The 24,680-nt window shown below is 40.4% G+C and overlaps 2 protein-coding genes across 5 annotated transcripts; both read left to right on the top strand.

Moving 5' to 3' along the window:
* The first annotated feature begins 706 nt into the window (after positions 1 to 706).
* On the top strand, positions 707 to 5,422 carry spata7 (spermatogenesis associated 7). Of its 3 annotated transcripts, XM_015969823.3 has the most exons (13): positions 707 to 923; positions 1,362 to 1,424; positions 1,515 to 1,604; positions 1,693 to 1,740; positions 2,420 to 2,523; positions 2,627 to 2,874; positions 2,992 to 3,057; positions 3,141 to 3,186; positions 3,736 to 3,812; positions 3,899 to 3,949; positions 4,057 to 4,134; positions 4,309 to 4,366; positions 4,453 to 5,422. In XM_015969823.3, the coding sequence occupies exons 1-13, from the start codon at positions 830 to 832 to the stop codon at positions 5,011 to 5,013; spliced, it is 1,584 nt and encodes a 527-aa protein (XP_015825309.3). In that variant the 5' UTR covers positions 707 to 829; the 3' UTR covers positions 5,014 to 5,422. The 3 variants fall into 3 exon arrangements, with proteins under 3 accessions (XP_015825309.3, XP_015825308.3, XP_015825307.3); XM_015969822.3 differs by having other exon boundaries at positions 2,630 to 3,057; XM_015969821.3 differs by having other exon boundaries at positions 2,627 to 3,057.
* A 489-nt stretch (positions 5,423 to 5,911) lies between these two features.
* On the top strand, positions 5,912 to 24,652 carry ptpn21 (protein tyrosine phosphatase non-receptor type 21). Of its 2 annotated transcripts, XM_015969819.3 has the most exons (21): positions 5,912 to 6,080; positions 6,616 to 6,654; positions 6,754 to 7,043; positions 8,580 to 8,749; positions 8,909 to 9,006; positions 9,630 to 9,697; positions 9,787 to 9,857; positions 9,996 to 10,083; positions 10,181 to 10,269; positions 10,975 to 11,062; positions 11,239 to 11,318; positions 11,419 to 11,526; positions 11,957 to 12,017; positions 12,190 to 12,268; positions 12,352 to 13,883; positions 14,408 to 14,548; positions 22,778 to 22,996; positions 23,329 to 23,457; positions 23,541 to 23,775; positions 24,047 to 24,207; positions 24,281 to 24,652. In XM_015969819.3, the coding sequence occupies exons 3-21, from the start codon at positions 6,864 to 6,866 to the stop codon at positions 24,407 to 24,409; spliced, it is 3,726 nt and encodes a 1,241-aa protein (XP_015825305.1). In that variant the 5' UTR covers positions 5,912 to 6,080; positions 6,616 to 6,654; positions 6,754 to 6,863; the 3' UTR covers positions 24,410 to 24,652. The 2 variants fall into 2 exon arrangements, with proteins under 2 accessions (XP_015825305.1, XP_015825306.1); XM_015969820.3 differs by lacking the exon at positions 11,419 to 11,526.
* The last annotated feature ends 28 nt before the right edge of the window (positions 24,653 to 24,680 follow it).

Raw genomic sequence — 24,680 nt, 5'->3', positions numbered from 1 at the left:
CATGGTGGATCTGGTAGGGATTTAAAACTGACTCTAGGGTAGCCTCACAGCTTTAATCCATAATTACAGCTTTGGTTTTAATGAGCACATGCTGTTTCAGATATATTTTGGGTCAAAGGGTCAGTGAGTTTGTAGCTTTCGCTTAGATATTATTATATAGTCCTATCTTCTTCATCCACTATCCTCATACCAACTGACTTCATGTTCTCTCTTACAAGATCCCAAAATTCAAAGTTTTAGGTAAAAAGAGTGCACACATTTTGTATTTTCAGTACTTGTCAGTTATTTCTTTTTTTATGATGTACATAAATGAAGAAACCTGCTTCTTTCTATTATAAAACAGTAAAACTGACAATGTCATTACATATTAGGCCATTTGGTAAATTATTTTTTATTGTGTATTTATTTTCAAATCAGTAGAATTAAATGGGTTTTCTGAGGCATCAACACAGATGTCCCAGTCACATTATTGAGATTTATGGATGACTTTTTGGACCCAGAAAATCTGAAAGTAGACATTTTTAACTTTTCCCCAGTAATTTTGAGTCTATATGCCGTAAATAGTATGCGTATGTCGCAAGACAAACTTTAAATTCCTGTTCGTTGATGAAAGGATGACAATTTTCGAGTACAGCCATAGACTGTATGAGTACAGCACATCCCATTCCTACCACTAGGACGTCCTCCCGCACGCACAAGCGTGATGACGTAGACGTTCATAGCAACCAGCATGGCGACGGGGAAGCTTCACTCTTTATTCGTATAAGCTAGTTGTTTACTTGGTTATTTTACTGCTTTAATATGTTAACAATGAAGAACCGCGAAGCAGATGGGTGCGTCCGAGGTCTTCCTTCCTTACTGCGGAGTTTATATGAGGAAAATGGGATTCAATGGATTTAAAACGCAAATGGAATCGAGAACAAGTATGAAAACATTAGCTTTGTCTAGCCGTGTAGCTAGCGGATGCAGAAGCGCTTTCAAAACAAAACTAAATTAAAGCTAAAAACACAAAAACTGAAGCTAAAACTGGCATTTTGTTGGCTTAAATTTATCAATATTTTAGGTAAAACTTTTGTTTACGACCTCTTGTTTTTATAAATATGTTTATGAAGTTATCATAACCAAATTGCTGTATCTTTTAGTATGTTGTCCCTTTTATCCATACATAATTAGTTTAATGTATTGCTATCATTAGATTGTAGTAATAATCAACTTTAATATATTGAAGTTATTTTAATGATTTTATGCTCACATATTAGACACATTCAGAAAGATAGAATATTTGGTTGTTGTTGACCTTGCCTAAATTTATACTGTAAAATTTCCAGCCTAAATTGATTTAGCATCTCTTCTTCTTAAAGGGAGTGTATCATCTGGATTAGGATCCAGCACTGGACTGAGAGGGAAAACTTCAAAAAGTAGTTGTAAGTATTGAGTTTTGTCTACGAGTATTATTTATTTATTAGATGATGACTCAATCTTGTTGTTTACTTTGTGGTTTCTGGTGTGTTTAGCTTTTTATCCTCACTCCTCCACCCCATTGACAAAGTCCATAATTAAAGACCACATGCTGTCTCATTACAAAAAGGTTTACTCAGCTAAAGGTAAAATATGTAGTATTCATACATTATTATCCTTTAAATATTTAAGCAGTTTCTTGAACTTTATTAAATATTTGATCCTACTTTACAGCTGCCATAGATACCTCCTTACCCAAAAGCTTGTTGCAAAGTGTAAAATGTAAGTATCCATGTGTCAGTTCAACATTATTATTAAATAGGCTACTTTATTGAGAATTGTTTCAAATACTCTTGAATTAAAACCACAAATTTGCAAATTCATTTGTTTTAATTTGAAATGTTCCACTGATACTTCATTTATTCACCCCATCAATATGTTGAGTTATGCAGAACCCTGTTTTTTTACTCATTTTTTTCAATCAGGTGTTAAAGAAGAGGAACATTTAAAATTTACAGGATAGCAACCCTCCCCTGAGCTAGAAAAATCTAGAGAGCAAAAGCAAACGGATAAATCCATGATGCCCTTTTGTGGAATTACTAAAATTTTACAGGAATGTGTTTTAAAATACCTGTTTGCACTCAAAAACAATAGTGACATTAATTGTAAACATGAAAGATGGACCCAGCATTTTTGGAAGTCATATTGAGAAAATAATGGCAGCCAGTTACTTCATTTTCTTTATTACTTGTGAAGAAAAGTCAAACATTACATCTGAGATTAGGATTGAATTTACTCCTATCTTAATTTGACTATATTAATACCACTTCTTTATTAAGCAATAAATGTCACACAGTGTTGTTTTTGTCTTTAGACTATGTAGAGTTATTCCTGTAACTATAAATCTGTCAAAAATCAAATAAAAAAATAATTAAAAAGAGCAACTTGTTACTGCTTACAGACAAGGACCAGATCAGGAAGGAGCAGCTGAGAAGAGCTGCTCGCCCTCAGTCAGCCCTCTCTTTCTCACAGATAAACAGCAGAACCTCTTGCCCCTCAGCCCAGGTATCAGATCAGATAAGAATCACTTATTAATTAATTAATTACATGTTTTTATTTTTTTTTACTTTATCCCAAGCCTGAGATTTGATTAAATCTGTTCTCCAAGCAGTATGATGACCGCCCGTACCTCTGCTCCAGGAGCTCCATCATCTCCAGCTCAAAGTTCAACTCCTCCTTCAACAACAAGGACATAGTTTATCCATCAAAGAAAGTTGGTGCCCACTACAGCCGCCCGTCATCAGAGATGAAGTACCGGAGCCCAGAAGGTTTTCATAGAAAGCAGTCAACATTTTCACTGGGAGCTGTGAGAGATCAGGATTGTTACAAAGCCTTTCAGGACCCAGTCAAGAAGACGTACGGTGGAGACTTGCTACAAAAACATTCACAGCACTTTACCCAAGCGAAGCCATTCACTCCCAAAACTCTAAAATCAGATAAGAGTTCATATCTGTCCAAATATCGTTACTACAGAGCTCCAAAGATTAAATCTTCTCAGGATGGCAGCAACTGGATGCAACAGGAAATGTGTGAGCAAAGGTACTCAGTAAACGTGGAATTTAGTCTGTAGTAAAACAAAAGCGTTTCTCTTATTAGTTTTTTATTTCTATTTTTGCATGCAGCACAGAAAACAAGGAATCCACACAAGAATTTGATGAGCCATCTCAGGTCAAATGTTTTGTCTGCTTTTTAAGTCATCTTTCACTAAAATAAAGTTTATGAACTTTTGGCATGTTCATATCGGTTTTACGGCATGATAGAAAAGAATCAGAATTTCTGTCGTGAATCTGCAGCATATTAACAGTTATAGTGAGATCCTGCGGCAGTACAAGCAGGTGCTGCTTTTTATAACAGAAGTCCATCATTATAGTGCTAACTGAGTGAAAGTTAGCTGTAACTAGTATTATTTTATTGCAGCTTGTTGTTAACAGTTTAAGCGTTGCATTTAGTTTGAGGAAAGTTTGTAAAAGTGCTGAGAGGCTAATATCTTGGCAGAGTTATATATGCACACTTGGAGAGTCTGCAAGCTGAGGGATTGAATAATAAAATAGGCCAAAGAAGACAAAAGTACAGTTGGATTAAATTTTGGTGCATCATAATATTCTATCTAAATATGTTTGAAAGTGTTCATTTTTGCACCAGTGTGTTTAAGTGCAAAGGGAAATGTAGATGTTACTAAATGCTTCCTGTCATTTTTCATCCATTCTTCTTTTGCAGGAATGTTCTGCAGCACATGAGTGGGTTGGTGACAAGGACAATCACACAGACCCTTATCTTTTTAGTTCTTTGTCCAGGTGAAAAAAAAATGTCGTGAAAATGTCGTTATTGTTGAATTCATGATGCTCTCCTGAGCAAAATTCAATAAAAGTGTCTCTTCTAGAGCCGTACCAGAAGACACGACACCTCCCTCCAGGAGCGGGATATCTGCAGAGTGAGTCCTTCTGGGTATTTTACAAGTCTTCAGAAGAGATATTGAAAATAACTTAAAAAAACTTTTTAAACAAGCTTTTAATTGTAATCTGTATTTGTTTTCAACAGGGAAGAAGAGTTAATGTACCTTGAATTCATTTCTGCTGTGACGGAAGATATATTGTCCAAGGCGCACATCTCTGACAGGTTTTTCTTCTATTAACCACCTGAAACTTTAAATTATTTGCATTTAACAGCTAAATATTTAGCCATTTTAACAGACTGCATACACGTTTTGATTGCTAGATTGCAGGATTATACGTCACTAACTTAGATCATCTAGTTTAAGAGTTATTCCTTAAGATCCATCTTCTTTCAAAGCATCATAGATCGAGTGATGAATCGGCATATTGACATGAATCTGCATCGACTGGATGAGGTATGTCCCTATTTCATAATTAACTCCAATTATAGTAAACAATGTTTTGTTTACGGTTTCTGAAAAATATCTTTTTTATTTTTTAGGGTAAAATGTGCCACCTTCTGGAAGTGCTGCGTAAAGAATTTGAACAGCCAGCCAGCACAGAGCCACCAAAGGAACTAAACGACTTATCTCATCCAGTATTTTTACATCTGCAGTCTGGGTGGGAACACGTAAAGACCGAAGAAGACCGCAATGGTTTGACACAATATGGTGATCTTTTACTGGATTCTGCACTGTTAAGTCTTCCTGTAAGAACTTTTCCTTCAGCCAAAACGGATGAGAAGGAGGAAGAGGGTGACACTGATGAAAAGGAAACTGGTTCGACCTTGATCAGTGAAGATGCTGCTAGTAATGAAGATGGTAATCAAGAGAGTGTCCTTCAAGTAGACACAACTGCAGTAAATATTCCTGATGACAACTATGTGCACACCAGGATAGACGGTGATCAGAAACAAGCTGACATCCAGAAAGATGGAGAATCTGAAGAGCTTGAGTATCTAGAAAGAACATTATCAGAGGTGTTACATGTTTCCAGCAACACGCAATCTGAGGATGTAGAAACGGCTAACGGGCCACACACAAACAGTGATGATGAGTTCTGAGGTTTTGCTGTTCTCAGTATTTAGTGTGTTTGGTTCCTAAAAGAGTATTGTTGCAAAAAAGGGGAAAATTATGAAATATAGATGGTTAAAATAATTCCACACTGGTTGTGTCCTGTTTTCTTTTTTGTTCCTCCTTCAATTGTATTGCATGTTTTATTTATTTATTTATTATTATTTTTGGAAACTGTTAAAACTATATATTATTTGACAATTTCTAAAAGCTAGATGTGTGGAGTTAGTCCTATTTTGAGCGCTGTGTAGCTGTAGATAACATTTTCAGTTATGGAGAACTGTGAAAACCATTGATTTTGTGTAACGTGTAACCTGGCGTGTTCTTCTGTAGTCTGTAAAAACTAATGTTTCTTTTTTCACCAGAGTCTTTAAACTGCAATAAATTGTTAGTTTTTAATGAGTAAACTATTTTTAACTGGTAAATTACAACCCTGAAATCCTCACCAGTGTTTAGGACTGTGTGGTGTTACAAATAATGCTCAGTAATGCCGTAGGTGATTACAGTGGTCCTGGTGGGCTGTGAGTGGTAGCAAAAGGTAAACAAACATGTCTGCGCCCTGCAGTTCGTGACAGCTGTCCCATTTCTGGCATTTTCACCGCTCAGCATTCCAGCTGTCTGATGTCACAGCACTCTGAATAGCCTCGTATATCCCTCCGCCACAGGGGGACTACAATTGATTTTAAATGTATTTAGTAGTTAATGTGGTGAAGAAAACAGCTCGTACTCATTCATACGAGAGTTGGCGTTTTTTACTAGATTAGTGTGGCAGTCAAGTAAGCACTGTAATTCAAATACAACAAATATAGCGTCGCGGATGCAGACGTCGTGTACTTGTTGCTCCTCCAATCCTAGGAAGCGAAACATGCTTAGAACTTAACTGCTGGACTTAGAGCCATGGAGTTGCTTCGCTAGTGCGGGTCCAGAAACGAACTACGGTTTAATAAACTCCTTCAGGTTTCAGTTACTTAAAGCGTTATTATCACTTCATCTCGATGACGGATTATTTAAGGACCTGCTAGTAAATGAACTAGTGGATTACATCTCTTGGCTAACGGTAACGTTATTTTTTCCTTCCAAAATATTTACCAGCGACGTCAGCCTCCCTAGGGTGTCGTCTATTTGCTGAAATACTAGTTCGCTACCTAGCTTTAGGGCTAATTTTAAGGGTGACTTTTTAAAATTCGAAATGAGAGATGGGTAACATTCTTTTAAAATTTTAAACACAAAATAAGCCTCTACGATATTAAAATGTAAATAGGGCTATTGTGTTAAAGTTTGAACGATTCGCAACAAAGTAAGCGTACAGACGCTTGTTTATTGAATCAGGACGCTCTTTGGTTTTTGGACCCGACTATTACCTGGAAATGGATTATCTGTCTACAAACAAGCTTTAAAAATAGATAAATGCTAGTTTGACCTTTTTATTTCATATATGTATACACTTTCGTTTACAATAAATCAGTCTGAGTCTGCCTGAATTTCACCAGAGTGAGTAAAGCGTGTCTGTAGACCCAGGTGGACAACATGAAAAAGTATTTACCTAAACGTGAAACCATGTGTTTGTCTGTTTTGCCTTTGTGACACACCAGGTGGGGCGACCTGAACCGTATAAAAGCAGTGCAACATTTGTGAGTGATGATTAAGAGCAAACGTAAACCATGACTTAGTATCTTGCTGTCTACAATACGTAATAGAAATAATCCTGATCTGATCCTCTCACATTACAGATCTGTCAGTGATGAGCCTCATGACTTGAATCATCCACACAGTTTTGAGGTGGACTTGAGGAGAAACACTGGAACAGGTGGGGGAGTTTCTTCTGTAGGAAGTGTGAAACATGCCCTTGCCGTTTGGCTTTAAGCTCAAAAGGACTAGAAGGTATACAGTTTCGAGCAAGAGTTGCCTCGTCACTCGGATCCAGCTCCTCAATGGAGAGTTTGTGGAGTTTACTCTGTCTGTGGAGAGCACTGGGCAGGAATGTTTGGAGGCAGTAGCCCAGCGACTCGAGTTAAGAGAGGTATGTATGGGTTTTCATTCAATACAAGCACTGATTGTTCTCTCTGATTGACTCTTGAGACTTGCTATCTCAGCAGTTAGGTGTTGGGGTTTAGTTTGTCTTCTGCTCCCATAACTTTAAGTCAAACATCATCGACAAAGATGAGCACTTTGTCTTGTTTACTCAAAAATCATCTTACACAATCCTTTTCCTCTCTGGGGATGTTATTTTAATAGTGCACATAAATTAATTCATGCCTGAGCAGCTCACCCTCAGCTTTGGAAAATATTTCAGTATTTAATTAAAAAAACAAGGGCCATCGCTAACATCAATGGACAAGGAAAGTTGCAGTCTTCCCAAATCTCACTAAAGTAAATCACTTTTAGATGTAATTCTTTGTTTTCTTTCTGTTCTTCTGCATTTGACCTGAAGTGAGTCATTTAATCTGACGTCAATCTCAGCTTTACATCTCTAAGGATATTTAAATTCCTAAAAGGCCCCAAAATAAATATAAAAAAAATCATTGAAAAGCTGCGGTAAAACAACGATTAAATAATAAAGCTGTTAAGTTGACACTGATTTTAAGTGACAGCCCAATAACGAGATGTTTTTATTTTTTTATTTTATTTAGCCAGTCCTTTTATTTCCTCTCACCTTAGGTCCTCTCCTGTTCTGCTTACTTTTATTTGCAGAAACTAAAACACAAATAAATAAATGATGTAAGAAGTGATATGAAGTCACGTTGAAATAATTGTTATGTAACGTTCTTATTTCTGGATGGAATAGGTTATTCTCTAAATGTTGGATAAAAGTTCAGAACTGGAGTTTATTCCTCAAATTAAATAAAAGTAAGCAGGACTAACATAGATTTCATTTATTTTAAAGACCTGAAATAATATTTTGACTGTATAAAATGTATGTTTGTGTACCCATGTTTTGATGTTAAAAAAGTTCCAACTAAAAAAGGTTGTAGGAAAGAAAAGGGAAGTGGAAAAACGTATTAGCTGATAGATGCCTGAAGTGTCTAAGTTGATGTCCGGAGTACTTAAAAGGTTTTGTTGTTGTCAAACATCCAGAAGCCATGAAATGCAAGTTTTCTGTCTGTATTTATGGGTGAACCTGGCTCAAGGGATTTTTCAAAAAACATATTTAGCTTTTATTCCACTTTTTATTGTAAATCCTGAAATTCAAACTCATCCACAATAATCCTGATAAGGACGGTTGCAACACAAAGTGATGACTTTTTAGCACTTTTTATGCTAGCTGGGTTAACATTGCAGTTATGTGTATTCGATTTGAATTTAAGTACAATTATGATGATTTCATCATTGCATTTGATTCTGGGAGCAAGTTTCCTGCAATGTTATATTGATATTCAAAAGCTGTGTATCTAATTTTTGTAAGAATTTACATGCAAACATTTGTGTATTTTCTTTTCTTTTGGTGCAAATCAAACGCTGACCTCTAGTAGTACGATGCAACTGATGATGTGTAGAATGCCTTAGTCATTTGTGGTTAAGGGAGGATCTTCCTGATGTTTTATTTATATTTTTTTAGATTACATACTTCAGTCTGTGGTACTTCAATAAGCAGAACCAGCAGAGATGGGTGGACCTGGAGAAGGTGCTAAAGAAACAGCTGGACAAGCACGGCCAGGAGCCCACTGTTTACTTTGGAGTGTTGTTTTACATACCCAGTGTCAACCAGCTGCAGCAGGAAATAACAAGGTGGAACTACTTATCTTTACAGTATTGTGTAGAAAAATACATGTATCAGCTAAAGAATATGATGGACGATCAGTGTCAGAACAAAACCGTGTTTGTTTGGTTTTACGTTCGAGGTTTTGTTCTCCATACGAGATCATGTTTGGCCCCTCTGTCTTGCAGATATCAGTATTACCTACAGCTGAAGAAAGATGTTCTGGAGGGCAAAATCTCATGCTCGCTGGACCAAGCTATACGTTTAGCTAGCTTAGCGGTGCAAGGTAACATTTATTATTTCATCCTTATGTTAGCAAGTTAAGCTAGTCTGCCCTGTGACGTAGGACTGTCCCGAGTTTTTTGTTTTTCCCACCTAAAATGTTCATTTTGTTGCATTCATGTGTGCATATCTTTCTTGCCTGCAGTGGTTTGTTCAGAAAGCAAAGTTTCAACATATTAACAAGTTTCAAGTTTGCGTTATTTGTCAAATGTCTGTTAACAAGAGGTCAGTGTTACAATAATGTGTACAACGTGAAAATTTTGACAACAAAATACATAAGTTAATCACTTACTGTTGCGTTCATGTTCATTATTTCGTTATGTATGTACTTTTAAGAGAAACCTCAGCATTCATGAATGTTTCATTTCACAGAGAAACTTCTAAACTTTACTGTTTGTTACCAAAAGCATAAACAAACATAAACAAAGAGAACGTTCTTTTGTTCTCCTAAATGAGACCCGCATGTTCTCTGCTTTCTAGCTCTCCTAAAGGCATTACACCACACTGCAGTTGCACAACGACTCGTCCTGTAATGGATGCAATGCTGGATGTAATAAGTTTCATTTTGAGGGTTTTGCCATCAAGTGCATGTCTGTCCTTAGCAGCATTGTTTGTTTTTACCCACAGCTGACTTTGGAGATTTCAATCGCTATGATTCCCAGGATTTTCTACAGAAGTTTGCACTGTTCCCCATTGTAAGCATGCTTGCACTGCACAAGTCATAAAAGTAATTTAATATCTTCTGTTTCATTTATTCGGCTTAACCTGAACTCTGTTTGTGCAGGACTGGATTCAGGATGAGCGGGTGCTGGAGGAGGCCACGCAGAAAGTGGCTCTCCGATATCAGTCGCTAAGGTGAGTGTGTGTTTGACTTCCAACCTGCACAGGACTTTTACCAGTTATTAACTCAGTCCATTTATAGAGACAAAAACTTAAAGCCTTAAATTCTGCATAGAAAAGAGTCGGTGTTTTTTTATTCTCTTTGGTTTCCAGAGGTTTGCCAGCATCGGATGCAGAGATGTTGTACATGCAGGAGGTGGAGAAAATGGAAGGTTACGGCCAGGAGAGCTATCAAGCAAAAGTAGGTCAAGGAAGCCCAAACGCAGGCGGCCGCAGCTCGTACCTTTATAAGGAATAAAAACAGTTGACACTGGAATAACAAAAGCATGCCTCAACAGGACAGCACAGGCACAGATGCTACTCTGGGATCCTGCCTTGATGGGATTGTTGTTAAATATAAGAATGGACGTCCTCCTCTGTTGTTCAGGTAAGTCTGAAAAAACAAGCAGGCTTTTTATAGAAGGGCTCAGATGGGATTCACTTTGCTGCCATGATTAAATATTTTCACTAATAAATTTGATGTCACATTTGTAACAGAGAGCTAACAGTAGTTTTTAAAGTTTCAGTTTATTATTTGCTAGAAATAAACGCGGTTAAAGGTAAAATTATTGTGTGCTACCTGGGAGCGAATTAGCTCTTTTTCTACCGTATAGCAATAATTACTGGTTCTCATCACTATGGGTGGAGTCTTTATTAGATTATCTGAGGATTGTAAATAAAAGTGTTTAAATGACCCAAAATGTATTTATTTATTTACTTACTTACTTAGTTTACTTACTTACTTATTTACTCATTTATTTATTTATTTATTTATTTATTTATTTATTATCACATGTTGATAAATTTAATGAGCTAAAATAATCTGTTTGAAAAACTGAAATCACAGCTTTCACACAAAAATGCTTGTGACTTCGTCTTATTTTGAAATATGTGAACAAATGTCCTTATTTTGAAATAGATAAATAAATAAAAGTGTTAATAAAGGTTATTTTGAACACTTTAAGCTAGTTCCGAGTCAGTCATCTCACAACAAAAAAGACACTATACCTCCTCTTTACCCTTCATGGTGACAGGAGCCAGTGTCTGCAGTGACATCCTGTTGTTGTTGTTTACGCTCTAACTTGCCGTGTAGGTGGGATGAAATCAACAACATGACTCACAACAGGTCCTTCTTTGCCCTGGAGCTGACCAACAGGGAGGAGAGTGTTCAGTATCAGACCGTAAGTCTGCCTCTGTTGTTACCTTTGATTTGATTTGGCTAAAGTGGCATTTTGCATTCAACATGGACTTTTACCTTCAGCTGACCTGAATGTGGAGGTCTGGTCATCGGGTGATGCCATTAGGTAAAAGAATGATGTTTGCAGGAACCCTTTACCAACTCTGTCCTCATTTGCAGGAAGACATGGAGACCTCTAAATACGTGTGTCGCATGTGTCTCGCCAGACTCAAGTTTTATAAGATCAACAAGAGCAGCCTGTGAGTGTCTTGTCTCGTTGTCCCACGCCGTCTCTCTGCATGTTTTCCTCTTTTGTGTACTTCAGCTCTGTCCACTTCTCCTCTCTCTGTCTCTCTTCAGAGAGGAGTGTGTCCCCCTGCCTTCTGAGGGCTCCCAGAAGTCCCTTCTCACTCTGTCCTTTCCTCGTTTCCCAATGCTCTCTCGCACCTCTCTGCCTTCAGATAAGGGGTGAGCAACACTGTCAGCCACCGCCTGCAGTGTATCGTCATCCACCTTCTCAAACCAAAACCTTTATTCTTTATTTGTTAAACGTGAGATTGGCAGCTTTTAATAGCGACTCTGGCAGAGATGAAACATCAGATCCTTTTTTTTCTCACCCTAACTATAAATTAGATCTGTAAAACATTAAAATAAAGCCTGGGCTGAGTGATTTTTTGTTTTTAAAGAACGAGTGAATTTAAAGACAGAAAAGAAAGTATTCAGAACTCAAACGTGCCGCTGAAGTATTTCTTCGTTCATCACGCTGGTATGGTTACTGACACTGTTGTGACATGTTTTGATAGTCTTTCTGGTAAATCTTAAACCTTTAGGAAAATGGTTCGATTTGCTTATATTATTTTTTTTTTTTAAATGTCTCCTTTTCTCACCTCCCTTCCAGCCAAGCCCAACATGCAGCCGTCAACCCGGTCAGACGGAGGTCTTCTACCAGAATGCCTCCGGTAACGTTTGAATTCTTACATTTCTGTAAAGTTACAGTTTACTAAACATCTCCTCTTGTCTGAGCTGAGTCAGTAATAAAGCACATTGAGTTTGTGAAAGCTAATTTTATTCAAACCCTTGGAGAGATTTTTGGTCATGTGATCTCTAAATCACTTTTTAATTGATTTGCAGCCAAAGCCTCAGGCCTACATGATGCCTGCGTCACAGATGCACTACAACGGTCATTTCACCGACTACACGTCATCTCAAGGTAAGAACGGATAAGAAATCAGTTCATGATCTGATAAATGACTTCTAGTCCTTACATCATCTAGCTGTTTATTTTCCTCACAGACAACCTGTACATGAACACTCAGAACGGGTTCTACTACCACTCTCAGACCAGTCTGGACCGCTTTCCTATGGAATACGGCAGCGGAGGGCGTTTGCGTAACGGCAGTGTGTACAGCGCCCACAGTACGAGCTCCCTGACCAATCCCCAGCACTACCTTCAGCCATCACCCATGTCCTCCAACCCGTCCATCACCAGTGACATTACCAGGCCGGATTTTGTTCCCTCCCACCGTCACAGCGCTCTCATCCCACCCTCCTATCGCGCCACTCCAGATTACGAGACAGTGATGCGGCAGAAGAACCGAGGTGCAGGCGGAGGAATGGTTTTGTCTCAGGAGCATCGGCAGAGTCTCTCCATGAGGAACTTGCATATCGGAAACTCGTATGCCTACAGTAGACCAGACCCTCTAGTTTACAGCCAGCCAGAGATCCGGATAGAACATGGTGGAACGTCCCATCACCACCAGTATCCCTTCCATCTGGGCTCCAGCTTCCACAGTCCTTCTCCATACCCCTATCCTGTGGAGAGGAGGCCCGTTGTGGGAGCTGTGAGTGTCCCGGAGCTCACCAATGTCCAGTTACAACACGCACAAGAGTATCCTGCCACCAACATCATGAGAACACAAGTCTACAGACCCCCCCCACCCTACCCGTTCGCCCACCCTCGCCCTGCCAACAGCACACCTGACCTTTCTCGTCACCTGTACGTCAGCAGCAGCAATCCAGACCTGATCATCACCAGGCGTGTCCATCACTCAGTCCAAACCTTTCAGGAGGACAGCCTGCCGGTAGCACACTCGTTACAAGAGGTCTCAGAGCCGCTCTTCAGTGGACTGCCACACCGACAGCTGCACCACGCTCAGAAACGCAACTCCATCGAGATCGCTGGTTTGGCTCACAGCCTGGAGGGGATGAGGCTCCAAGAGCGAGCCATGTCCTCCTCTGCAGCAGAGGCGACCGCCCCGTCGGCGGAGGTGCACGCCGGTCACTCTCAGGAGTCCCAGCTCAACGTGTTCCTGGAACGAATAAAGACAGAAGAGAGGGGGGACGTGAAAGAGGACGTGCAGTACGGCCACAAGAAGTCTCTGTCCGATGCTACGATGCTCGTTCACAGCAGCGGAGAAGAGGAAGAGTTTGAGGATGAAAATGGACGTCACACTCCACTTTCACTGGAGGCCGTCTCAGGTGTGATTCCTGAGCAGCCGCCACAGCAGCACCGCAGTCTGACGTCCCTCTGTTCTCTAACTGCACAGCAGCAGACTCCAGCCGAACCTCCTCCTGCTTACCCCATCGGGTCTGCCCTGGACCCCTCTATCAGCAGCTCGTTGGTCTACAAAGTCCACCCTCTGATCCATAAAGGCGAGCCTCTTTACCTGCTGTCAGAAATGCGGCAGCCTGAGATCATGCCATCGGTGTCGGAGGGAGATGTCAGCGAGCAGGTCAGCGAAAAGCCCAAGAAAGACGTGAAGAAAAGGCCGGATGGGTCAGAGATTCCTCCTGGAAGGAAAACAGCCGAGGGTTTACCTCCCCCGGTGAGCTCTCCTCTTTCAGTTGATCTTTATAGCTGATGAATACAATTATAGGAGAGGATTAGGTAGCCTGGATGTGCAAGAAATAAACACCACAGGTAAAGAAAGACAATCGTTGGATGTAGACACACAAACGCGTGCACACACACACATATTTAGACTTATACAACACCCACAGGCATGTTAAAAACACAGACAGAAGCTCACCTGAGTTTTCTCTGTGAAAAAGTCGGCTTTTCAGCATTAATAATAAATAAACACTGTAAACAAAAGCTGGCCTCAGAAGTACAGCTTTTACCGGTTTCATGGTTTAATTTTACACGAGTGAGAGAGCAGCTGGACGCTTCGTTTTCCAGCAGCTGATGTCATAACAGGTTCAGGTTGATACTTGCAGGAATGTTGCTGAACCAGAAAAGTTGACTTTCTTTCCATAAACACCCAGCAGGCTCCTCCTTTTGTCTGCTTGTTCTTCCTCTTTCTCTCGGACCTCACACAAATATTTTTTTATCTTTACTCTGTCCCACCAGGGGATGAAGAAAGGATCCAGGTCAGAGGTGAGGAAGATGGGCCCTCTGAAGGTGGCCCGCCTCAATGGCCTGTCAGTGTCCAGGAAGTCGGCGCACGAGGAGATCAAGGACGAGCCGGAGCAGTCGTCGAACGATGAGAAGGTATCAGGTTCACGTTGGGACTGGCTCTGTGGAAACCTCACAGCAAACTGGAGCTGCTGGTGGTGGTTAAGCTCCCAGTTAGAGACCAGTAAGACTAAAAAACATTGTGTTTCAGCTGTAAACCTCCAGTTAAATAGAATTTGTTTATTCTTAAAATAAATTAGAAATAGTTAATCATAGATTTAAATGATTCTATAGATTAAATAATGCAAGACGTTTTGACTGATATCTGGTACCTCATGTTTTTTTTTTTTTTTTTTTACAAATTTGTTGCAAACAGATTTCTCAGTGAGCTCAAAAATATTTTACCACAATAGAAATATTAAGTAAAAAAAAAACTAAATATTTTAACCAGTGTCATGGAATTTATCAATATGTTTATCGATAACCAATTTCCTATAGTGAAGAGAGAAGGAGACAATGAGCAGACAAGTCAGACAGTTATAACTGTGTCAAAATGCACCGAACATCCAGTCACAGAGTTGAGAGAGAGAGAGAGAGAGAGAGAGAGAGAGAGAGAGAGAGAGAGAGAGAGAGAGAGAGAGAGAGAGAGAGAGAGAGAGAGAGAGAGAGAGAGAGAGAGAGAGAGAGAGAGAGAGAGAGAGAGAGAGAGAGAGAGAGAGAGAGAGAGAGAGAGAGAGAGAGAGAGAGAGAGAGAGAGAGAGAGAGAGAGAGAGAGAGAGAGAGAGAGAGAGAGAGAGAGAGAGAGAGAGAGAGAGAGAGAGAGAGAGAGAGAGAGAGAGAGAGAGAGAGAGAGAGAGAGAGAGAGAGAGAGAGAGAGAGAGAGAGAGAGAGAGAGAGTTCCCAAAGTGCGCGAGCTGCCGCTAGGGGGTGCGCGGTGAAAAGTGTAATGGCTGCGGAGCTCAGAGAAGTGTCATATTTCACCATTAGCGTAGAAACTCATTTGTGGGTGGGCCTAAGAAAAAGTAAGTGGGCCCAATAAATGTAATTGAAAACAAGTATATTTTTGCACGTGCGTGTGTGTCCTCCACGTGTGCCCTAACTTCATAATAATAATAATGCGCCGAGCTTCAGCGCTCTGGCCTGCGCACGCTGATATGTTCCGTATTTGATGATTTTTAACGGTGTTGGAGAAATCTGAAGGTGGCGAGTCATTCTGGCAGATTGTAATTAACACCTGTCTCATGCAGGTGTTCTGACATTGTAAACCTCACACACAGAAAATTGTGGATGTAACAAAATAAATCAAGAAATGATTCCCATTCAGGCTATTAACAGCGCGCTGAAGATCTGAAGTTCAGAGTGCGTCTGTCAGAGGTCAGACGCGTTCTGGCTGAACCACGGCTCACGGGTGCACAAGTGAGCACATCTGGGCTGGGCAGAAGTCATTTTACAACACTGGTTTAAATAGCGCGAGACGCGGTGACTTGAGCGGCTGTGCCGCGCGCGCGTGCGCGCGCACACACTCACACAGCTTCAATAAGCGCACACGCTGCTTTAACTCCAGCGCGCCGTCAGACTGAAGGCAGAAATGAACACTGCCTCCACCGTGATAAAAACTTTTAAGAGGTTATTTTTCATTCAAGGTCAAATTAAGATATTAGCTTCTGGGATGAGTCGGGTCCGCTCCAGCCAGTGACTCCTCATGAACCTGACCACATCATACTGCAGCATTTGTTGTTCCAGTCCGCATGACAGCGGATCGCAGATTCAGCCACACCATAAAACAGCAATAAGTCGGTCTGAGGTAAAAGTGAACATTATGGCTATATCTTGTCCCCTATTGACATTTGATTATGCACAAGTAGGTGATCAGCTCAGGTTTACGCAGAGCAGAAGGAAGGAGAGCGCTCTGGCCGCACAGGTTAAACGTTCCTACTTTAAGAAAACCGTTAAATTGCATTGTTAATGTGCTACCTGGGCACTCTAAATATTTATTTAAAATGAAATCAAAGGAAATTGTAATGGTATCGAATGTTTATTAATTACTATTTAAAAAATGAAAGTGATGGGGAATTTTTTTAACCCTGTCTGTTTAGCTTGACATCTGATTATATATATATATATATATATATATATATATAGAGCCATGCCCCGATGTGGGCGCTGGGGGGGGGGGTGCGTCGACATGGTCGGGACATAGAAGGGGGTGCGCGGCTAAATAAGTTTGGGAACCACTGGTGTAGAGCAATACATTTACATTCAGTTGCTTGAGTCAATGATCAAGAATTAATAAACATAAATTTTCCATAACATTCCCTCCTGTTTGTCCGAATAGGATAACCAAACAAAGGGAAACAACAAAACAAAACCAAATAAGGAAAACAAAAAGAAGTAAGATAAAAACGAATATTATCCACTTACATAACTAGTCACCATCATCTATGAAAGCTACATCATCACAAATCAAGGAATAGAAATGGGGTAAACCAGGAAAGGTGATCATCTCAGTAGTCATAAGGGCCAATACAAATCAAGTACTCAAGACAAAAATGATAAGCATCAAAACAAGAAAAATAATAAGTAAAGTAATAAACCCTACGATCAGATATGAAAGGCTCAGAATCAACACGAAGTGGGAACACAGCATGAGGTGCTGCATTTGTTTGTCTATTGCGGATCTTAATCTCAATACTGTTAACTTGTCCAAAGAATCATTCCATACAACGTTTAATACAAAAATCAGCTAAATAATAAAAACAAAGAAGGTAATAAACATGATAAGGTAAACACAATTGACAATAATATCTTACAGCAGTTCACAGAGATGGAATGGAATCAGGTAAATCAACACAATTATAACCTTAAGAAAAGCTATTTCATACATATTGAAATTAATTTACTGTGATGCACAATTCTACAATTTTATGGCAGTTCCTGTAAGGAGACTGGGAAGGGTTAGCAAAACCATATAATACACAGAAAACATCAGTACAATGTACTGAAGCATCGGGTGAATTTAATTAAAATCTCCAAGTTGCAGACAAATCTTTCTGTGAAGGAGAAAAAATGAAGGCGTAATATTAATTTACGCAACTCTAACCACAGCAGAGCTGAGGCAACCCAGGCGTTCTTCATCAAAGGGCTTGTCCGTGGACTGAGAGTCCCGGTTGGAGAATAGGTTTGAAAGTGTTCGAAAAATACTTGCGGCTGGAAAACTCGTAGCACGGATCCAATATTTTTATCATTTTCTTAAATCCCACTCCTACTGTTCGCACGGGACACAAATCTTTAACCAAGTGGTACGTCACTGCGTCACGCTGTTCCATCGTCTGCTGTCTCTGTCGTAAGAGTGAGTTTTGTGAGTGTTTCTGTTAGCGTTTGCTGCCGGGAAGAAGCACTAGCCGCTGCAGCCGCAGGCTTTTTAGCTTTAGCTGCAAGCTGGCTCTCATTGTACTGTTTGGGATGCCTTCTTTTCAAGTGATTAAACAAGTTTGTGGTGTTGCCATCCCTTGCCTTGACACACTCCTTGCAAACTTTGCAAATGACGTTTTGTTGCTCTTGTCGTCTGGTGAAAAACCGAACCAGTTCCATATAATGGACGAGGCGTTCCTCTTCGGAACGAAAACCTCGTTGTCGCTCTCAGCCGCGGCCGAAGCCATGTTTGTTCACACACAGGTGAAAACAAGCGGGGCACTAATATATTACCATGACTCACTCTGATTGGTTAAGGTCAAACAAAGGTGTGTCATTCGCCTGAGGTAAGTTCACTTTTCATTCAGAGGCAGAATTTCAACAGCAGAGCTGTGAATCGTGATGAAAAGGACTCTCAAAAATGACAGACTGTCAGATTTGTAGATCGTAAAATGGTCTAAAATCGTCATATCGCCCAGCCCTAATGTGTACTGAAACTCTTAATTTTCCTCTGGGATTAATAAAGTATCTTTGAATTGAATTGAATTGAATTGAATGTGGCCCCGAGAAGTGGCATAATTACACTCAGTCACATTAAAAAGAAAAAAAAAATTAAATCTTACTAAGAAACAGCCAAATCACTCATTCGTCATCCAAATCCTGTTTATAAAATAAATTTAGGTATGTACAAAGATTTTTAAACTTTATCATGTTTTATGAAATCCAAGTTATGAAATGTAGGCAATTTCATACTGCCTGGCCTACAATAAATTAAAATATGTGGTCATGTACAAAATTTACTATGTGAAGTGGTCAGCAACAAATCTGTTAATCGGTTTAAATTTGACCAATATTAAATGGTTCAGCCAGAAACTACATAACTTTATATTTCTCCTAATTCCAAAGTGAGCAAGGTAGAACCGCGGTGTCAACATTAGCCTAATCTCAGCCGGTCCCAAAACATGTTTACATTCCAGAGAGGACAGATGAATTCTAATCAACTGTCCAGTTACTTCATTCTAAATTTAAAAGTGTGCAAAATCCATATTTAAATTAAAACTTAACTTATCCATAACCAACTTTTAAGTTAAATTAACAACTCAAGAGTTACTCTTCCCTTTTGGCATTGTTTATCTTTTAGGAATTATATTAGAAGCTTTTCTGATTTCTGTTCAAGAATCACATGGCTGATAGGATATTGTTTCACTTGTGCCCAAGGTCTGTTAGAATGCGTGTTCACATTCTGATACGACCTTGCTGTTTAACCCAGACACAGAGGAGCGTGAAATGTTGTGTCAAAGCATTTAAAAGTTCCCAAGCTGAGAATACATGAAGAATTAAAACTTATTAAATGCTAATTGCCTACAACAGCTTTAATCTGCTGTCTCATTTCAATTTTACTTCCAGTTTCCCCTCTTGTTTTGATCACAATGTCCGCTAATCGGAGATCTGAACAAGCTTCTACATTTGACAGACACCAGGAGATTCAGTTCATGACAACTGATATTCAGTGTTCAAAAATGCAGTTTTTGAATTCAACAGGTGCTGCACACCAAATCTGCTGTTGCCCGGGCTTGATTGTCATTCGCTGAGAACTCCCTTGTCCTATTTCAAAATGTCAGAGACAAGGATAAAAAAAAAAAAAAAAGAAAAGAAACAACAAAATAAGGAGATAAAATGCAATTTGACAATAGTCATAGTCAAATAATGTCACAGTTTTGTTGGTCTGGAATTACTGTTAAATCACACAGTCAATTTCCCAGCCCAAGGGTAGCAACTAATAACCTCCATACTTGGCTATTATTTTGGCTCCCTTTCTACTACCATGTACTGATAAACACTCAATTTCTCGAACCGGGGGGTTTCACTAAAACCCTTCACTTTCATCCACTAAAGTGACACAGTTTATAGTTCAAATTATATTAATCGCCAGATACCAGAAATTAAATATTTGGGTCGTGTCTAACCTTTTGATGCACAAATTAGGAAATCTTCAACCATGATTATTTAACAATTATTCTCATTCATCTTTGGGTGTGAATGAAACAAATTTAAACAAATATTGTTTGTAACATTTAATAATTTGCTAATAATTTATTACATGTTCACCTCAGTGGACAGCGTGTATTCTGAACATGAAATATGTTGGCTGGACTTGCTGAAGTCCACATAGAGCAGGGGTGTCAAACTCAAACTCACAATGGGCCGAAATGAAACTCTGGGACGGTGTCGAGGGCCAAACTTAATATTTTTTGAAAAAGTGACGGCAAATTTGCACGTTTTCTTTATCACCATGTATGCAATTTTGAACCTTTAAATTTGGAAACAAACGTATTTCTGCATTAACACTGAATGTGGAATAACCAAATTACACACGAGCAAGTCAGTTACAAATAAAACACATCAGTGGTATTCAATACTTGTGGGATAATCAGCATTTTTAAAATCTTTTCAGGATTTATGTTTTCTTGTTTATTCATTTTTCTTATTTTTATTCTCCTTTTTTTCTCCTGTAATAAGTGTCATCGCTGCTGTGACGTCTACCTTTCCCCACTGAGGAACAATAAAGGGATTTTCTATTCTATTCATCTATCTGCAGCCTTTCCACTTCCTTTTTACTGTAGGTTAAATCTTTTCTTACGTGCCAACAACAAAATAAAAATATCATTTTATCTTAAATGAAAATGCAACATCTCACCTGTTAACTTTCATGTTTTGGAGCAGAAAAAGAACATAAAACCAACATATTTAAAGCTCAGTTTGCTCCACTGGTTTACTGTGATGCTCACCTGTTCCAGCCAGATACCTGCATCATGGGGCTGATCTGAGCTGAGGAGGAGACTCCTGTTGTTTTGTTCATCTTCATCATAATGACAACATTAGATGACAACAGGTGCTCACATAGGTTTGTGCTGATGAACATGTCTGAGCAGCTTGACCACGTTGTTGTGTGTCGGGGAGGAAACACGACAGCAGCCACAGAGTCGTGCTGGTTTGAGCGTGTCGCTGCTCGCTGGAGTTATATCAGCTCTGTCTGGACGTTAGTTTGAAAACTTTCTCTTTCAGTCGTGAACACATTACTGAGCAGCTAGAATCTCCGTTTCTGGGCTTCAACGTCAGAAAACAGCTGAGTGAACTCGGCGCTGAGTGAGAGGAGTGTAGTTTGTCTGAGACAGCCGAGCTGCAGACACCCAACTACCTCTGACTGCCTCGGCGCTGAAAAAACACAAAGGAGGGTGCGCGTCTGCTCCACGCTGGCGCCGCAAAGCATCATGGGAGTTGTAGTCTTTGCGGTAAAATCGGCCAGCAGGCCAGTTTTAATATATTTTTGATATTTATCTCGCGGGCCACATAAAAATGCTCCGCGGGCCGCATATGGCCCGCGGGCCTTGACTCTGACATATGTGACATAGAGGGTCTCAAATGCAATAAAGTACTCAACAGCTGTGCTTAATAGCAAAAACAAATAAGTAAATTACAATTTTGAGAACCTGTTCAAATTATATTTTTCATCTTTATTTTCTAGTTATAACCTTCAGGCCGCAATTGACCTTGGTGGCTTAGACTCATGGCACAGCTGCGGTTGTTTTGGTTTTTTAGGCAGGCCTTGCCTCCTCTCTGTTTCACATTTTCAACACTTTTTTTCTCTCCACCGCTCTGTGCTTTCTTGTAAGCATAATACATTTGTGACACGTCAGCGGTTATCAAAAACACGTTTTCCATCAATTCGCTGATAATTTTCAAACCATTTCCACATTTCCAGGATCTACATTTCCATCAATGTGCAATATTTACTCAGAAGGTATTTCGTGAGTTCTTATTCCCCCATACATAGATACCACACGTACAAAGCAATCCATACACTCTCATTTATCCAAACAACAATTAAAGCAGGCAACATCTAAGACAAACAAACAACAATACAGATAACTAGAGTAGCGCTTCTTATACAAGGCAAAACACCCAAAGACCCAAGCCAAATTCTCCCATAGCAGGGTAGCATTTATACTTCCAGCCAAAACGCCCAAAAACCAATTGAACCTCTTAGTTATCACACCGGTCCATTTATTTATCATTTATAACTTTATCACACCAGGGTAGCGTTTATATTTTGGCAAAAACGCCCAAAAAACCAAGCCAATAGAGCATTTCTGGAATCTGTTTATCTTTCTCTCTGACCAAAACAGCATTCCAGGAATCTGTCAGCGTTTATATTTTCCGGCTAAAACGCCCAAAAACCAATTTAACCCCTGGTCACCTTGGATTCTCTCTCGGTACCACAAGACAAAGCGACAAAAAACAACTTGTCTCACCAAATCTCTCCACTCAGGGCTTGAGTTCGTGGATACGCATTCCTCCTAACGACGTCAAGACCTCACCGACCCCCCAGCAAACTCAGCGCTGGAGATTAGGTAGTCGACAGTCGTCCGGCGTCGGCTCTTGGCGCCGCAAGGTGATGGGACCCCCGCTTTCGAAGGACCAAATAATGTCATGGATTTTATCAATATGTTCATCAATAACCCATTTCCTATAGTGAAGAGAGAAGGAGACAATGAGCAGACAAGTCAAACAGTTATAACTGTGGCAAAATGCACCGAACATCCGGTCACAAAGTTTATTTATAGAGAGGGGGAGTGAGAGAGAGATTGTGTGTGTGTGTGTGTGTGTGTGTGTGTGTGTGTGTGTGTGTGTGTGTGTGTGTGTGTGTGTGTGTGTGTGTGTGTGTGTGTGTGTGTGTGTGTGTGTGTGTGTGTGTGTGTGTGTGTGTGTGTGTGTGTGGCATAGAGCAATACATTTACATTCAGTTGACTGAGTCAATGATCAAGAATTAATAAACATAAATTTTCCATAACAACCAGATTTCTGTTTTGGATTGTTTATGAACGGGGGAATGACGGGTGTGTTCTTCACCAGTGTCGGCTGCTGGAGGAGCACTTGGAAAGAGGCGAGCTGTTCAAGGAGTTTGAGAGCATCCCGAAGCGCCGTCTGGGATCGGAGTGCAACGTAGCTGGAAATCCAGAAAATGTCGAGAAGAACCGCTTCCTGGACGTCCTGCCCTATGACAACACCAGAGTGGAGCTGGTTCCCACTAAAGAGAACAACACGGGCTACATCAATGCCTCTCACATCAAAGTAAGACACACACACACACACACACACGCACGCACGCGCGCACGCGCGCACACGCACACACACACACAAAGAGCATTTCATGAATCTCCTGATCCATGGAAATGAAACCAGTAGAGTCAAGTCATAAGTCATTAAAATAGTGCGGCGAGTCTGTCTCGAGTCCAAGTCATGTGACTCAAGTCCACACCTCTGATCCAAGCATCAATAATGTTAAACAATAATATGATTTACTTGTTTTAAATCGCCCAGCTTTTCTCACTGATCTGTGATCAGATTGAGTTACAGCCCCAGAATCCTTCAGTGTGTGTATTCTCTTTGTTGTGTGTCTTTAGGTGAGAGTAGACGGACAGGAGTGGAGCTACATCGCTGCTCAGGGTCCCATGTCTCACACATGTCAGGACTTCTGGCAGATGGTGTGGGAGCAGAGTGTTTCCATCATCGCCATGGTTACTGCTGAAGAGGTGAGCTCCGTAGCTTCTGTTTCATGCTCTTTAACAGGTCATTGCTCCTAGCTGACGTCTGACACGTCGCCCTGCTCCTGTAGGAGAGCGGTCGAGAGAAGAGCTACCGTTATTGGCCCCGGCTCGGCTCGCGACACAACACGGTGACCTATGGCCGCTTTAAGATCACCACGCGGTTCCGCACGGACTCTGGCTGCTACGCCACCACGGGGCTAAAGATCAAACACCTTTTAACGGGACAGGAGAGGACCGTCTGGCACCTGCAGTACACGGACTGGCCCGACCACGGATGTCCCGAGGACTTTAAAGGATTCCTATGTGAGCTCCTTGTTTTATTATGATTCCACCCTCTAGTAGGTGTAGTTTTATAATTGATTTGGGATGCAGCTAAACAGGTGGTGTGTCAGTGCTGATTGGCAGTGAACGGTTATTTTGTTGTCAGGTGTCAGCGACTACTTTAATTGTTATTTAGAAATCCTTTAAACAGATCTGACCCAAAAGTTCTGAACTTCCAGGCAAGATTAACAGAAATCAGAACTTTTCTTGTCTTTTAAATGAAACCTCATGTAATGTTGTATTAACTGTCCAGCGTACCTGGAGGAGATCCAGTCTGTGAGGAGACACACGAACAGCACCAGCGACCCAAAGAACATCAACCAGCCCGTGGTGGTCCACTGCAGTGCCGGAGTGGGTCGATCCGGTGTCGTCATCCTGTCTGAGCTCATGATCGCTTGTCAGGAGCACAACGAGGTGACCGCCTTTTATAAAAGCGCAGAAACAAACCTCCGCATCTGCTTTAGTTAATGATGAACGTTTCTTACAGTCGATGGACGTCTCGAGGATCCTGAGGGAGCTACGTGATCAGAGGATGTTGATGGTCCAGACGCTGTCTCAGTACACCTTCGTCTACAAGGTCCTGATCGAGTACCTCCGTAACTCCAGGCTGATCTGATCACAGGAGCTTTTAGTGTGATGAATAATTTAAAAATGGATTTAACATTGATGCCAAAGGACACCGCAGAAATGCAGCTTCTCACATCTGTTAAGAGACTCCGGGCCCGGGTGTTGAGTAGAAAGGGTCAGATGGAATGGAGAAGACGTGAGACTGTGACCTGCCTCTAAACAGTATTATCAGAAATCCCAGCACTTTCTCATAACCACCAATATTCCTCTTCATTAAACGGAGGCTTTATTACAGCTGTGGTTCGTTTTTAAGAGTTATC

This window comes from Nothobranchius furzeri, chromosome 18 (genome assembly GCF_043380555.1).
Source record: "Nothobranchius furzeri strain GRZ-AD chromosome 18, NfurGRZ-RIMD1, whole genome shotgun sequence".
Lineage (NCBI taxonomy): Eukaryota > Metazoa > Chordata > Actinopteri > Cyprinodontiformes > Nothobranchiidae > Nothobranchius > Nothobranchius furzeri.
This window is presented reverse-complemented; position numbering and strand designations above follow the sequence as displayed.